Genomic DNA, 16,074 nt, shown 5'->3' with positions numbered 1-16,074 from the left:
CCGTCTCTACTAATACAAAAAATTAGCTGGGCATGGTGGCGCGTGCCTGTAATCCCAGCTACTCAGGAGGCTGAGGCAGGAGAATTGCCTGAACCCAGGAGGCGGAGGTTGCGGTGAGCCGAGATCGCGCCATTGCACTCCAGCCTGGGTAACGAGCGAAACTCCGTCTCAAAAAAAAAAAAAAAAAAAAAAAGAACACTAATCTCACTGTGAGGGCTTCATCCTCATAACCTCCCTACCTCCTAACACCATCACACTGGAGATTAGGGTTTCAGTATATGAATTTGGGTGGAAGACAGACATCCAATTCATAGAACCACACATGAGCTTCCATGGTTCTTTGTGGTGTGGGATGGAAGAGAGTGGGACAGGTTGTCTCGTGTTACCCAAACTCCAAGGAGTTCTGAATTGCATCCGCCTTCTAGTCATTGTAGGAGTGTACTCATCAAGGTAGGAGGCTAGAATATATTTCATTTGAAAAGTTTTACCTCGATGGATAGCTTTAAAATATTTTGGCCAATGACATTTAAGCCTTCATTTGTACTTCTGTCCCAGACCATGTTAATATTCAGAGACAAACCTGGTCTCTCCAAACCAAACACTCTCAGTCTTTCAACCAGTCTTCAGGTGGCATAGTTCCAAGCCCTCTCACCATTTGATTGTTAATAGAGCATATTCATAACTAAAAATGGTATTTCCTATGTGGTCTGCTCAGCAGAGTTAAGTACTTTATTCTGTTTTTCCTCATGTTCCAGGTCAAGACACTATTGTCCTATGTTATCAATATGTTTTTGAAATCATTATTTCATATGGATATAAAGTTTTACCAAAGCAAAAAACAATCACCTGTCTTCAGTGGATTTCTAAGTTTTTACTCCTTTCTTTCTTGCTCTGAAGACTGCTACTTTGAAAAGTTTGGTTATTAGGTATTTCTACCACAAATATAATGAGCATAGGCTTTCACATTTTCTTTCTTGGCAAACTTGTACTCATACGGAAAATCTTTAGTTGAAAGGAAGAACTTTTTTCCTTTCTTGAGTTATACAGTAATCTCTGCTATCATGTCTCCCAGCTCAGAAGGTTTAGATCTAATTTTTTCCCTGGAGATAGAGATGCATTAAAACTCCAGAGAGTCTATTATTAGCAGTACATTTTTGTTAACCAAAATGAGGGTAATATCAATTTAAATCATACCAATATAATTCTAAAAGTTGTTATAATTAAATGTATGTAACTCATTAAATGCAAAGAAAACAAAGTTTTTATCCAAAGGAGGATTGAAAGATCATACACAAAATGTTAATATGTGTATAACTGGAATGAGTGCCTTCTCAGTTTACTCAATTAAATGTAATAAAACCAATTTTATATATAATAGTTTATTTATAATTAATATCTTTTGATATTTGGGTTTTTATAGGTTTTACTGTTAATATTTATGTTATTTATAGATAATTATTTTCCATTATAGGTGATTCAGCAGACATGTCAGGTAAGTAAAACTAAATACTTTCTGCTTTATTTATATTGTTTGGTAATGATGGTGCAAATTGACCTTAAGTTCAAGTATATGAGTCCGTTCTTGCATTGTTATAAAGAACTACCTGAAACTGGGTAATTTACAAAGAAAAGATGTTTAATTGGCTCATGGCTCCACAGGCTGTACAGGAAACATGGCTGGGGAGGCCTCAGGAAATTTACAGTCATGGTGGAAGGCAAAAGGGAAGCAGGTATGTCCTACATGGCTGAAGCAGAAGGAAGAGAGAGAAAGGGGAGATACTACACATTTAAACAAGCTGATCTCAGGAGAAATCACTTTCACAAGAACAGCAAGGGGGAAATCTGCCCCTGTGATCCAGTCACCTCCCCCCAGGCCCCTCCTCCAACACTGGGGGTTACAATTCAATGTGCAGTTTGGGCAGGGACATAAATCCAAACCATATCATCAAGTATCTTGTTACTCTATAAAAAACTCATGGATTATTTTTTAAAATTGAGAATACATTATTTTAATGTCATGATTCTGAACTCAATCTGTGGTAATAGTAATGGTTTTTTGGGACAAGCATGGTGTCTCACACTTGTAATCCCAGCACTTTGGAAGCCAAGGTCTGAGGATCACTTGAGCCCAGGAGTTCAAGACCAGCCTGAGCAACATAGACCCTGTCTCTACAAAAATTTTTTAAGAAATTTAAAAAATAGTAATAATGGTAAAAAAGAACATATTTTGACCTATTTCATGTGCCCAGCACTGTTCTAAGCACTTTAAGTAAAAGTTTTATTTGACTTGCCCATGCTTATTAAGTTACATATGTTCTGTGGCAGCTTTTGTGCTACAATGGCAGAGGTGAGTAGCAGCTACAGAGGCTAAAGATGACACTCATTTGTTTGTACTGCTTTTTGGTACTCTGCAAGTTCCAGTAACGCAATTATAATTCGCAGATTTTGAGCACTTTCTGTTATCTCTTGTTATTTTATTTTGGTTTTTAACCAGTAAATCTCTATCATGTCAAAACAAGGGTCGAAAAAACAAAAATAGTCTTTGAATATCACACTTTTAAGGCACAGTGAATCATGGATTATATTGTAATCAAATGAAATGACAGGTTGGGTATGGTGGTTCACACCAGTAATCCTAGCACTTTGGGAGGCCGAGACAGGAGGAGTGCTTGAGGCCAGGAGTTCAAGTCCAGCCTGGGCAACAGTAAGACCCTGTATCTACAAGAAAAAAGAAAAAAGGAAAAACTAAAAAACGGTGACGATTTGAGATGAGAGGGCAATAAATGTGATGAAAACAATAGATGATGGCAATAAAACCAAGTATTTGTTTTCTCCCACACATTAGCAGTTCACTAGGAGAAATCATAGGACTCAGGTCCTTAAGGCTATAGTTTATACAGTGAACAGCAAAAGGAAAATACACATGAGGTGGAATATGGAGCATCTAGTCACAGGGTTTCTATGTCTCCCTAACACCCTCGTGCCAGGGGTTACACAGAACTCTGCTGCTTCCTCCAGCAGTCAAATCCAGCAACAGACATGAGGTGCTTCTACCTAGGCAAGCCTACTGAAGTCTGAGTCCAAAGTTTTTACTGGGGGCTGGTTACATAGGCATAAAGACCAGCCTCAATTACCAAAATACCAAATTCCCTGAAGAAAGCAAGTGTTCAGCGCCTCGGGTAAAAAGAGCTTTGTCGACACGGAGAACACTAGCCCAGCAAGCAGGCCCTTCTGATAACAGTAACCTTGGGCCTGCTTGTATTAAATCTTTCCTGAGCAAGCCCTGAGGCTGGATCAAGAAACTGGAAGGTCAGTGTGACTGGAGGAAGGCCTCTGAGATGAATGTAGAGAGTGATAGTGCTCAGCTCATGCAGGATATTGTAGCTCAGGGAGCAGAGTTTGGATTCATACTAAGTGCAAAGTCTGTCACTGGAGAATTTTAAACAAGGGAGTGATGTGATCTAATTTATACTTTGAGAAAACCACTATCACTACATTATTATAGAGAATGTAGAGGGGGAAGAGAGCAAATTGGAAAATTAGGGGGCTGTTACCATAGTCCAAGCAAAAAAACAGTTAAATTGGGGTGGCAGGAGTGAATGTGGAGAGAACTGGACAAATATGGGATGTATTCTGGAAGGAAAGCCATACGGGGGTATAACAAAGTGAGGAATCAAGGCCAGTTGTTAATTTTTTGTTTGATCAGTGAGCTAAATGAGATGAGGAATACTCTGAGATAAATCAGTTTGGCAGGAAGAAATTATCCACAGATATAAGGAGCGAAATTTATTCAACATTCTTTCTTGTACAAATATAAGAAGACTGGTAGATTTGGGGATGGGAAAATAAGGAAGTCCTGTCTAATGACTTCCATTTTCCCTGTATCATCAGCTGAGAGTGAGGTGGTAGGGAATGGGACAAGGATAAAGTTTTTAAATTGTCACTTTGGAATGCGGGAGAATAAATACATTAGAAGAGATATGAGCTGAGTGCAGTAGCTCACACCCATAATCATAGCACTTTGGTTTGTCTTTTTTTTTTTTTTAGATGGAGTTTCACTCTGGTTGCCCAGGCTGGAGTGCAATGGCGCAGTCTCAGCTCACTGCAGCTGCCACCTCCCAGGTTCAAGCAATTCTCCTGCCTCAGCCTCCTGAGTAGCTGGGATTACAGGTGCCCACCACCATGACCCACTAATTTTTTGTATTTTTAGTAGAGATGGGGTTTCACCATGTTGGCTAGGCTGGTCTCAAACTCCTGACCTCAGGTTATATACCTGCCTTAGCCTCCCAAAATGCTGGGATTATAGGCATGAGTCACCACACCCGGCAGTCCTAGCACTTTGGGAGGCTGAAGTGGGCAGACTGCTTGAACTTAGGAGTTCAAGACCAACCTAGGCAATATAGGAAATCTCGTTTCTCCAAAAAAAAAATACAAAACTTAGCCGGGTGTAGTAGCATGTGCCTGTAGATCCAGCTACTCAGGAGGCTGAGATAGGTGGATTAGTTGAGCCCCAGAGTTCGAGGCTGCAGTGAGTCTTGATTCCACCGTGGCACTCCAGCCTGGATGAACTTGTCTCAAAAAGAAGAAATCTATGGTATAATTATCATTGAACACATCAGTTGTGTTTTCAGTGGACACTAAGGGAATATCTTTTGTCTCTGACAAAATAATTTCAGCCCTCCTAAGACCTTAGAATTTGATATTTTTGATCCTTAAGGCAATTAAGCAGAGAAAGCTCACCCTCTGGTCTTGGTTACTATTTGTAGTGACAGGCAGTTGCCCACAAATAACTTTAGTGGGTGTCTATGCATCTTACAGCAGAGGAGAAGAAAATGCATTAGCACACAAGAATGAAGAAGGAGGGTAGTCTCCTGAGTGTGCTGCCTCAGGAGCTTCACGATATCATCCAGAACCCAGGGACTTTCCAGCTCTTCTGCTCTGCTATTCACAGTATTGGCTTTGCCCATAAGGCTGGTTGTATTTGTGGACATGAAAATGGCTGCAGCAGCAATTGGAGTTACATGCTTCCTTGCTGTTATCCAGTGGGAAAGAAGGAAAAAAAGTCCTTTTCAGAACCGTGACCTAAAAATCCTTCCTTTTAGCCTGACTGAGTCATTCTAGGACACAAAGCAAACCTCATACTAAGAAGATATTAGGAGAATACCATGTGCTGATTGGTTTAAATCTGGGTTATTAAACTAATCACTCAGGTCTGGGTTGGGAGTGGAGGCAGTATTATCACAGTGAGCTCAGACTTATTAGTTGAGCATGCAGTTTGTAAGTGAATCATTTACACTCTAGGAGGGAGTAGATTCCTGAATAAAATTGGAGCCTTGGTAGGAAGAAAGGATGTAATGGATGCTGAGTATGCAGTAAGAAGTTACTCACTACAGAGACTAAAGGGCAAAATACAATTGGCATACCTAATGGCCCATGTTAAATTTTTCTTTTAAAATACAGTTTTTATTATATTGCATCAGAGGCAAACTAGGGGATAAAGAATATCCTTTAAAACTTTGATTCTTGTAAGACCCAATTCACAATTTAGACACTTATGGCATCTCTATACAGGAAACAAAGAGTCAAAAATGGTAGTGAAAAGTTAGTGGGATTGATTTTCTGGAGGGAACTAGATAGGGGGAAAGAGCAAGAATGGAACCTGAATACTGAGAACAGTATACCTGTGCTGCCTCTCCCAGCCTTGAGTTATGTTAGGGCAATTCAGTTATCCTCTCTGAGCCTGAATTCAGGAAAAAAACATACCTACCTAGAAGATAGGCATTAGAAAATATGACATGTCCCCAGTAACATGCCTGCCATGATAGGTACTTAATACCTCATGTCCTCCTGGAACAGGAGGAATAAGAGTTGTATCTGTGTTACTCAAGCATCAGGAATGACCGTTTCCAGATGATAGAAAATATAATATACCTAATGAACATAGTTTTATCTTTCTTTAGTAACTTCGAAAGGTCCTGAAAATTTTCATTAATGTTAAATACTGTTACTGATGAAGTTTAGAATACTTTAAGTATGTGGCAATTCCATTACCTCACATACCTGTAGGTTTTAAAACATAAATTCTGCTTTCAGCTTTTTGCTATCTCCTTTAATTTTTTATAAAAATATGACAAGCTTAGTAATTTAAGATTACTTGCTGTTTAAATTTTAGATAAATAAAACTTTGAAACTTGTGGTACACTAAATTTGGCAGCAAGGCCAGGCATGGTGACTCACACCTGTAATCCCAGCATTTTGGGAAGCCAAGGCAGGTGGATCACAAGGTCAGACATTCGAGACCAGCCTGGCCAACATGGTGAAACCCTCTCTCTACTAAAAATACAAAAATTAGCTGGGCATGGGGGCGGGTGCCTGTAATTTCAGCTACTTGGGAGGCTGAGGCAGAAGAGTCGCTTGAAACCGGAAGGCGGAGGTTGCAGTGAGCTGAGATCGAGCCACTGCACTGCAGCCTGGGCGAAACAGTGAAACTCCATCTCAAAAAAAAAAAAAAATTTGGAGGCAAAAATTAGTGATATTTCTTGAAAATCTATTGTCTACCTCATCACGATTTGGCAAATATAACATATGAATTGCCCAGAGGTGCTTTTTGTAAATATAAAAATATTTATCACTGACAAAATTTATAGAGTGATCTACTAGTATATATTTACATTTTAAATTTAAGCCACCTAACATTCTTTATTGAGGTTAAGTTTACCTGTGCCTTGGGGGTACTGACTTTTAATAAATGAAGAATATTTTAATTTTAGTCCAATACTTACATTATTGTCATACATTTTACAAATATAAATAACCTATTATATGATAAACTTCTGTGTATATTTCCATGTAGTTTTGATATTTTACAGTTGCATAAATCTTTGAACAGTTTCTACTTCATGATACTCAAATTTAAGTCTCTGGTTTAATATATTTTAACTGCTTTGAAGAACTGTCAGATTTAACTTATCATTGTCTACTACAAATAGCAGATGGTATAAAATCTAATCTAAATTTATCAGAATATTTTCTTTAGGGACCAGCATTTATTTCTGCATTGAATGATTTAACGCAGCTTGTCTTATTTAATGTTTCTCTATTTTCAAAACATTTATAACATTTATAATTTGAAACAGATACACTTTAGTATTTTGATTGCTTCATTAAAAGTACTTATGTTCTGAGATTGAATTAACTGCTGAATTGACCTATCCATTTTTTATAGGGTACAGTTCATAAAAAAAAATAAAGCTATGTTTTTTTAAATTTAGAAAATATGGAAAACTGGGATAACTTTTTAAACAGCAGAAACAAGCTACACAAGATTAATTAATACTAAACACATTTTTTTAAAGATTAGCAGTTTTATGTTTCTCATGAAATCCTGCTTTTTAAATAAATGTCTTATAAAGTGAAGTGAAATTAGTTTTTACCAGATGTCTGTCTGTATGGTTGAAAATTTCTTTTGCGATCTATTCAGGTGGTTTCCTATCTACTGCCTTTCTCAATTTGTGTCTGCTTTTCATTTCTCTTTCAGGTAACATCAGTACTGAATATATACTCGGTGTTTAATATTTATTGTGTAATATTTGTATAATTCTCCATATAATTGTATAAAGATTAAAAGTATACATAAAACATTCATTTGTTTTTAATCCTTTAAAGTTGAGATTGCCTGATTTGCTTGTCTAAATGCTGTTTTTCCAATTTGGAATATAGCCTGAAGACGTGTTCTATATTTTTTCCTTTTCTTTCCTCCCTACCCCCAAAACATTCCTGTCCTTTTTTAAATTTAGTCTTAGTTTTGAGCTGTTCTTTGTTAGTACAGTTTTTGTTTGGCACATATTTGTCCATGTTTCAGAGATGAGTATGCATCAGCTTTAGAAACAGAAACATTTATAACAGGTCGATTACAACTTTTTGATTTTATCTTTCTTTAGCTACAGCTCCTTCAATTCACATCTGGGATGCAATGAACAAGCAGACTTTATCTATCCTAAGATGCTACCATTCAAAGGGAGTGTGTTCAGTCAGCTTCAGTGCTACTGGCAAACTATTGCTGTCTGTGGGACTAGACCCAGAACATACTATTACAATTTGGAGATGGCAGGAAGGTAGGATTCTTTTGTATGTCTGATTTTTTAAAAAACAAGAATACAAGGGTAGTAGGAATTCTGTATTTAATATTTGTCTTAAAGTTTGTGGTTGAAACAATTATTTGATGTAGCCCTACTCAATACACTGTACACTGTTAGTGGTACTGTAGATATATTTCACTTTAAAAGCCCAGTGGATCTGTAACCTCACAAAACAGATAAATCAATGAAACCATTATTAGTATTACAAATGATTCACTGCTATTTCCTTTAAGCAAGAAACTATGTATTTGTTTCTTATTAATGATTTGATTGGTTTTGGAGAATCTTATCAATGAAAATTATATATATTTCTAATGATAATGGCAGATCAGCAGGATAATACTACCTACCATGCTTTAGACAAAACGTTTAAGTTATATAAAGAAAAGTTAATGGAGTGAAAATAAGTGAAAAGGACTCAATAACAAATAACTGTAAATCACATATTGTGAGGTAGTACAGCAGGGGCCACTGGCCTCTCTTCTGAGTCTTTTAATTGCGTATTTTACATATTTATTTGATGCTAACTGTTGATTAGCTTAGTTCTTATAATAACCTAGATAATTTTGTTGTATCTTATCAGGTGCCAAAATTGCCAGCAGAGCTGGTCACAATCAACGTATTTTTGTGGCAGAATTCCGACCAGATTCAGATACCCAGTTTGTCTCAGTGGGAGTAAAACATGTGAAGTTCTGGACCCTGGCAGGAAGGGCTCTTCTTAGCAAAAAAGGGCTACTGAGCACACTGGAAGATGCCCGGATGCAGACCATGCTTGCTATTGCTTTTGGTGCAGTATGTCTCTTAAAATGCATGTGATGTGACTTTGACTACTTTACATTCTCTTGCCTTAGATCATCAGCCACATTAATGTTGTTGATATGGCACTGTGATCTGCTAATCATTACATGTCCTGGTCAAGCATATATTTCATCTTTCAAAAATCTAGAAATTAGGGAGTGAAAAGAATGTTAATGAGAGGGAAAAAGGATTTTTTTTTTTTTTTGAAACAAAGTCTCACTCTGTCGCCTGGGCTGGGGTTCAGTGGCACGATTATACCTCACTGTAGCCTCCATCTCCCAGGTTCAAGTAATCCGCAGCCTCCCTAAGTAGCTGGGACTAGAGGGCGGGTACTACCATGCTTGGCTATTTTTTATTTTTATTTTATTTATTTTTTGAGACAGAGTTTCACTCTTGTTGCCCAGACTGGAGTGCAGTGGTATGATCTCAGCTCACTGCAACCTCTGCCTCCCAGGTTCAAACAATTCTCCTACCTCAGCCTCCCCAGCTGAGATTACAGGCATGCGCCACCACACCCAGCTAATTTTTTGTATTTTTAGTAGAGATGGGGTTTCACCACATTGGCCAGACCGGTCTTGAAGTCCTGACCTCAGGTGATCCACCTGCCTTGGCCTCCCAAAGTGCTGGGATTATAGGCATGAGCTACCGGGCCTGGCCTAATTGTTTTTCATTTTTAGTAGAGACAGGGGTGTATGTTGCTTAGGCTGGTCTCAAGCTCCTAAGCTCATGTGATCCTCCCACCTTGGCCTCCCAAAGTGTTGGGATTATAAGCGTGAGCCACCGTAATAAGGATTATGATGAACATTTGATTTCTTGGACTCCTGTCATACTCAAATGCATTCTTTAATCTTGTAATTGTCACCCTAAATATTCTAAAATTTCTGTCTTCCTCATAGTTCTACATGGTTCTAAAAATTAGAGTAAAAGAAAGGTAAACCAAGAAACGTGATTTTCAAATGACTTAAGCTGGTACTTGGGTTTAGGATTTCCTTTGCTTTTTATCATTTAACACATTGCTTATCATATAGCCGGAAGCGCTTTGGGCCAGTGTCTTGAAAGAGGTAGAGAGATAGAAGGAAATAGCACAATTCCTGGCCCTGACAGCAGTGTGCTCAGAAGCCCTGCTCTCCCCTCACTTCATTCCATCTCATCTGGGCCTGTGGCTTCCAGTCCACATCTCTTTCCTTTAATATCCTGCATTTGCTAGTCTGTATAAATCCTTTGGTGCATCAAAAAACTAAGTGGATCTTTTAATTGAAGTGTTTATGTGGGTATGCAATACTTGCAGGAAAAGTTAGAATTTTAGAATATTTAAGTACACTTACATTTTTTAGAAAAAGACCATTGAAATGTTGTTTGTGCCATGTCAAATTTCAGTTGAACATTTTGGGTATTCTTAAAATAAGACCAGGCAGGCACAGTGGCTCAGGCCTATAATCCCAGCATTTCAGGAGGCCAAGGCGGGTGGATCACCTGAGGTCAGGAGTTTGAGGCCAGCCTGGCCAACATAGTGAAACCCCATCTCTACTAAAAATACAAAAATTAGCTGGGCATGGTGGTAGGCACCTATAATCCTAGCTAGTTGGGAGGCTGAGACAGGAGAATTGCTTGACCCCAGGAGGTGGAGGTTACAATGAACTGAGATCGCACCACTGTACTCCAGCCTGGGCAACAAAGAGTGAAACTTCGTCTCAAAAATAAATAAATAAATAAATAAATAAACTGGAATTATAGTATGTTAGAATTGGAAGGGAAGAATTGTCCAAGGTTATTCTAGCTAATAAGCAACAGAATTGGAAAGGAAAAGGTCCTGACAAAGCTAAGCCTCCAGGTCAGGTTTCCTGACTCTTGAATTCAGTGCTGCCGCCACTAAACAATGCATGCTCTTTGTATCATGGGTGAGACAGCATTACACAGACATAGAAAATTACATGGATTTGAACTCTATTTGAACTTTTGATGAGTTTATCTCCCCCCTCCCCCACTCCTTTTCAGAATAACTTGACGTTTACAGGTACCATCAGTGGGGATGTCTGTGTGTGGAAAGATCACATATTGTGTAGAATTGTGGCAAGAGCTCACAACGGGCCTGTGTTTGCCATGTACACCACCCTGCGAGATGGACTTATCGTGACTGGGGGCAAGGAAAGGCCGTGAGTCCTCTTTCTTTTCACAGAATATTTATGCATTTGTGACCTACCTGAGGTTTGCAGTTAATTTTTCTAGTTGTTTCTAGGCTACAGAGTATCCTCTCGGACCTTCCTCCTCATATGCTTCTCCTTTATTGCCTTTTATGTGCCTTCTATTGATTTGGATTTCTGGTCTTAATTCACTTCCAACTGTTTTCCTATTGGGGTGATACTTTTTCTGAGGTATGGTTAGGCAGTTGTCCTACAAGTTAAGAATTACTTTTCTTAATGTCTGTATGCCTGTGTAAGTATTTGCTGAGTAGGAGACCCATGGGGGAATCTTAAGCCAGGATTGTATTTTGTCTGCCTGCTCTCTTTGTTTTCGTTCAGACTGGATTCTAAGGAGTTGAATGCGCGCTGCTTTAGAAACAGATGAGGGGACTAGAGGGAACTGCCTTGTTTCCTTTTGCTTGAGGCAAATTTAAACTGTTTTATACAAGACCTCAAAATTTGACAAGAGGCCTTTTCCTGAGTGATTGTCAAATTTCCCAACAGTAACCACATACTTATGATGATTTGTCACCAACATAGTCATATGCATGTTGAAACATGACATGTAGGCCAGGCACAGTGGTTGACACCAGTAATCTTAGCACTTTAGGAGGCCAAGACAGGAGGACCACTTGAGCCCAGGAGTTCGAGACCAGTCTGAGCAACATGGTGAAACACCATCTCTATAAAAAACACAACAATTAGCTCAGTGTGGTGGCACATGCCTGTAGTCCCAGCTACTTAGGAGGCTGAAGTGGGAGGATCACTTAAGCCTGGAGAGGTCAAAGCTTTAGTGAGCTGTGATCATGCCACTGCACTCCAGCCTGGATGACAGAGTGAGACCCTGTCTCAAAAAAAAAAAAAAAAATGAAAAACAAATGTGACATATAGGTGACTGACATGTACATTTCAATACAGGATTGAAAGAACCCACATATGTTCATTAAACATAAGTGCAGAGCTTGTGCCTTTGACATAAAGGAAGAATGCACATAGGCATGCTTTTTCCAAAGACAAGCAATTCATCTAGCAGAAAATGAAGGAATACATTTTTCACTTCTTCCAGGAGAAAATCCATAAATGGGCTCTATTTCATCCTCCAACACTTGTATTTCCCATGTCATTTACTCCTGCACACCCCAACTCAATAGCCTGCTAAACGGTTCCAGTGAGATATTTTAATAGATGGTAGGGAAGAAATAGGCTTCTGTTTGGGCCTTTAAAAATAAACTCTGGTGGGCCGGGCACGGTGGCTCATGCCTGTAATCCCAGCACTTTGGGAGGCTGAGGGTGGGGGCGGTGGATCACGAGGTCAGTAGTTTGAGACCAGCCTGGCCAATATGGTGAAACCCCATATTTACCAAAAATACAAAAATTAGCCTGCTGTGGTGGCACGCACATGTAGTCCCAGCTACTTGGGAGGCTGAGGCAGGAGAATCGCTTGAACCTAGGAGGTGGAGGTTGCAGTGAGCTGAGATCATGGCACTGTACTCCAGCCTTGGTGACAGAGCAAGACTCTGTCTCAAATAAAATAAAATAAAATAAATTCTGTAGCATAGTATTTACAATTCTATTAACTTGGCTTACATTTCCATTATCCTTTTAATAAAATCTTTTTTACATCTTCTTAATCAAGAAGTATTATGAGGCCAGGCACAGTGGCTCACGCCTATAATCCCAGCACTTTGGGAGGCCAAGGCAGGTGGATCATCTGAGGTCAAGGAGTTTGAGACTAGCCTGGCCGACATGGTGAAACCCCATTTCTACTAAAAATACAAAAATTACTGGGTGTGGTGGTGCACACTTGTAATCCCAGCCACTAGGGAGGCTGAGGTAGGAGAATCACTTGCACCTGGGAGGCGGAGGTTGCAGTGAGCCAAGATAGTACCACTGCACTCCAGCCTGGGAGACAGAGCAAGATTCCATCTTTAAAAATAAAGAAAAAAAAAAGTATCATAAAACAGGATAATATATGGTAGAGGCTAAATAAAATTACGCTCATGTCAGAAAAAAAAAGTTTTTCTCAAAATAAAATTCACTGAAACTGAATGTTTATTTTGATTGATACAGTAAATCCTGAAATTGCCATTGAAAGTTTAGAAGAGGCCGGGCGCGGTGGCTCACGCCTGTAATCCTAGCACTTTGGGAGGCCGAGGTGGGTGGATCACCTGACGTCAGGAGTTCAAGACCAGTCTGGCCATCATGGTGAAACCCCATCTTTAAAAAAAAGAGAAAGTTTAGAAGAATATTAGAAGTAAATTATAAATATCAGGATCTTTTTTTTTTAAGGATTCTGCTTATAACTTAGTATTTGTTTATAATAAAAATTATAGTAGCCAATAATAAACACTTACTCTGGCTTGGTTATTTACTTAGGTCAAAAGAAGGAGGAGCGGTTAAACTGTGGGATCAGGAACTGAGGCGGTGCCGTGCCTTCAGGCTTGAGACAGGACAAGCCACAGATTGTGTTCGTTCTGTGTGCAGAGGCAAGGTAAGATGTTCCGTGAGCTGATACAGTGCAGCAGAAAATAAACAGTGGCTATTATTTTGATTCTCACCTTTTGCAGCTTAATGAACAATACTTAATAATGCATAAAGATGGATTTGCTTACCAGCATTACTGTCTTTGCTGCTTTCTTTGCCAAAGTTGGCACTAGTGTGGTGCATAAGCTAGGAAGCTATTCTGTCTAAACACTGTATATAAACCTCCAATATTTTCTTGAATCTGCCCCATTCAACAACTGCGGTAGACAGAATTGAACACCTTAGCCAATTTACTCATTTGGCTTAGGACAGCTGTCTCCATTTTTAAAAACACACACACACACCCTAGATAAAATGTGTTATAAACAAACAATGGAATACTATTCAGCCATAAAAAATTATGAAATTCTGTCAATCTTGGTGGCAACATGGATGGGACTGGAGGACATGATGTTAAGTGAAATAAGCCAGGCACAGTAAGATAAATACATGTTCTCACTCCGATGCAGAAACTAAAAAAGATGATCCCACAGAGATGGAGAATAGAATAATGGTTACTAGAGGTGGAGAAGGGGGAGAGGGAAATGGGGAGGTGATGGATATGCAAGTTACCCTATGCCCCATAACTGTACAATTATGTGTCAATTTTAAAAAATTTTAAACTACAATTCCTATGAAAATTTTTGAGCGTGCATGTACTGTGTATTTATAAATCATATACAGATATTATCTTCAGTCTGCATATTAAATAGTAGATAAGCTTTTACTTTTTAACTAAAAATAAATTCTAGTACTTTCTTCCTATATACCACTGCACTTACCTGTTTGGAGATCCTAACATTATCATAGTCAAAATAAAAACTTTGATTACTGAAGAATCCAGGTATATTGTCACAGAAATGTTCTATTCTGTAGCATGGGCTCTAATATGTAACCCATCCCAATGTTCTTACAGATAGATGTGTGCCTGTTGTCACAGAAAAATTTGCATGAGTTAATGACTGCCTTGCTACTAGATTAGCTCAAAGCAAAAAGTTCTCTGAAAGTAGGTCAATAGGGTCATTTTTATATTATGCTGTTGTATTATGTTCAACATATTGGTCCTACTTGTGTTTCAGGGCAAGATACTTGTTGGGACAAGGAATGCTGAAATAATTGAAGTTGGAGAGAAAAATGCAGCATGTAATATTTTAGTTAACGGTCATGTGGATGGACCAATCTGGGGACTAGCAACACATCCTTCCAGGGATTTTTTCCTTTCTGCTGCAGAAGATGGGACAGTGAGACTTTGGGATATTGCTGATAAAGTAAGTACAGATAATTTTTAAAAAGAGATTACAATTTCTAAGAAGAAAAGTTGGAAGTTCTAAATTGCTAGTGCTTAAAGATCTCAGAATTAGGTTGAGAATGTTGTGGGGAAACTGGTTTAACTTGGACGTACTTAGTGTTTCCTATGACTTTTTTTTTTTTATTTAAATGCAGAAGATGTTAAACAAAGTGAATTTGGGACATGCTGCTCGTACTGTGTGTTATAGCCCTGAAGGGGACATGGTGGCTATTGGAATGAAAAATGGAGAATTTATCATTTTACTAGTGAGTTCTCTAAAAATATGGGGAAAGAAGAGAGATAGGCGATGTCCAATCCATGATATCAGGTTAGTGAACAAATGAAATAGAATTTCTAGTGTATACTTGATACAGCTTGCATTTGAAAAATTTTCCTTAGCTATACCTTCAAAGAGGTCCCCAGGGCCTGTAGCATTTTCCCACATTAGACATTGTATGCTGAAATATGGCTGTTTGTATACTTAATTCTTCTTGCTAAATTGTAAACCCACTGGGCACCAACACGGTGCCTTATAATACCAAGTACTAGGTAATGTTTGATGAATTCATGTTAACACTTAGCCATGTCCATTCAGTTCATCCTGCTAAGAAGTATCTCCCACTGTAATAAAAGGGAGTCATCTGCCCTTCAAAAGTTGTCACCCTGGAAAACTGAAGCTGTGACTCCGAACTATCTTCTTAATAACCCCAGTTTGGGAATATGTAGTTCATTAATTTAATCAATACTCATTGAGTAAATGTTCCAGAATCTAAATTAATTTAATGTTTCTTGAACCTTTTTCAGTGGTTAAGCATATTTCAACAGTGGCTACTATTTACTGAGCACTTCTATGTGATCAGTGATAATATTGAATCTAGGTCTGCCAAAAGCTTGTACGCTTTTCCTCAGTAAAATCCTTTTACAAATGAAACCTTCCTCAGAACTTCAACATAAAAAACAGTAACAGTGGCTTCCCTTAGCTTTTACATGTCCCTATGGTACCTCAGTAAGACTCATGGGCCATTTCAAGAGACTGAATTGTCCCATACGACTCCAGGGATTGCTAGGCAAATAGCATTTCACTTTGTCTTTTAAATAAATTCTTCCAAGCTTCAAGTTGTGTCACTTCACCTTAGTAACTGGAGGT

At 38.6% G+C, this 16,074-nt stretch overlaps 1 protein-coding gene across 4 annotated transcripts in view; it reads left to right on the top strand.

Annotated features, from left to right (window-relative positions):
- The window catches only part of EML5 (EMAP like 5), a 206,559-nt gene that overhangs the window by 182,795 nt on the left and 7,690 nt on the right, over nt 1–16,074 (top strand). For 2 of the 4 annotated variants that reach the window (XM_021674953.2, XM_021674952.2), the window contains 7 exons: nt 1,472–1,492; nt 7,941–8,114; nt 8,722–8,930; nt 10,932–11,089; nt 13,493–13,607; nt 14,719–14,907; nt 15,083–15,255. In XM_021674953.2, coding sequence (XP_021530628.2) covers nt 1,472–1,492; nt 7,941–8,114; nt 8,722–8,930; nt 10,932–11,089; nt 13,493–13,607; nt 14,719–14,907; nt 15,083–15,255 — 1,039 coding nt within the window. Of the gene's footprint in view, nt 1–1,471; nt 1,493–7,940; nt 8,115–8,721; nt 8,931–10,931; nt 11,090–13,492; nt 13,608–14,718; nt 14,908–15,082; nt 15,256–16,074 lie in introns of those variants that run through there. The other 2 variants (XM_021674954.2, XM_064375122.1) reach the window with 2 other exon arrangements.

Source organism: Aotus nancymaae, unplaced genomic scaffold (genome assembly GCF_030222135.1).
Source record: "Aotus nancymaae isolate 86718 unplaced genomic scaffold, 86718_ANA_hifiasm-v0.15.2.pri h1tg000011l, whole genome shotgun sequence".
Taxonomy (NCBI): Eukaryota; Metazoa; Chordata; class Mammalia; order Primates; family Aotidae; genus Aotus; species Aotus nancymaae.
The sequence above is the reverse complement of the archived record's forward strand: the minus strand, read 5'-3'. Positions and strand labels throughout refer to the sequence as shown.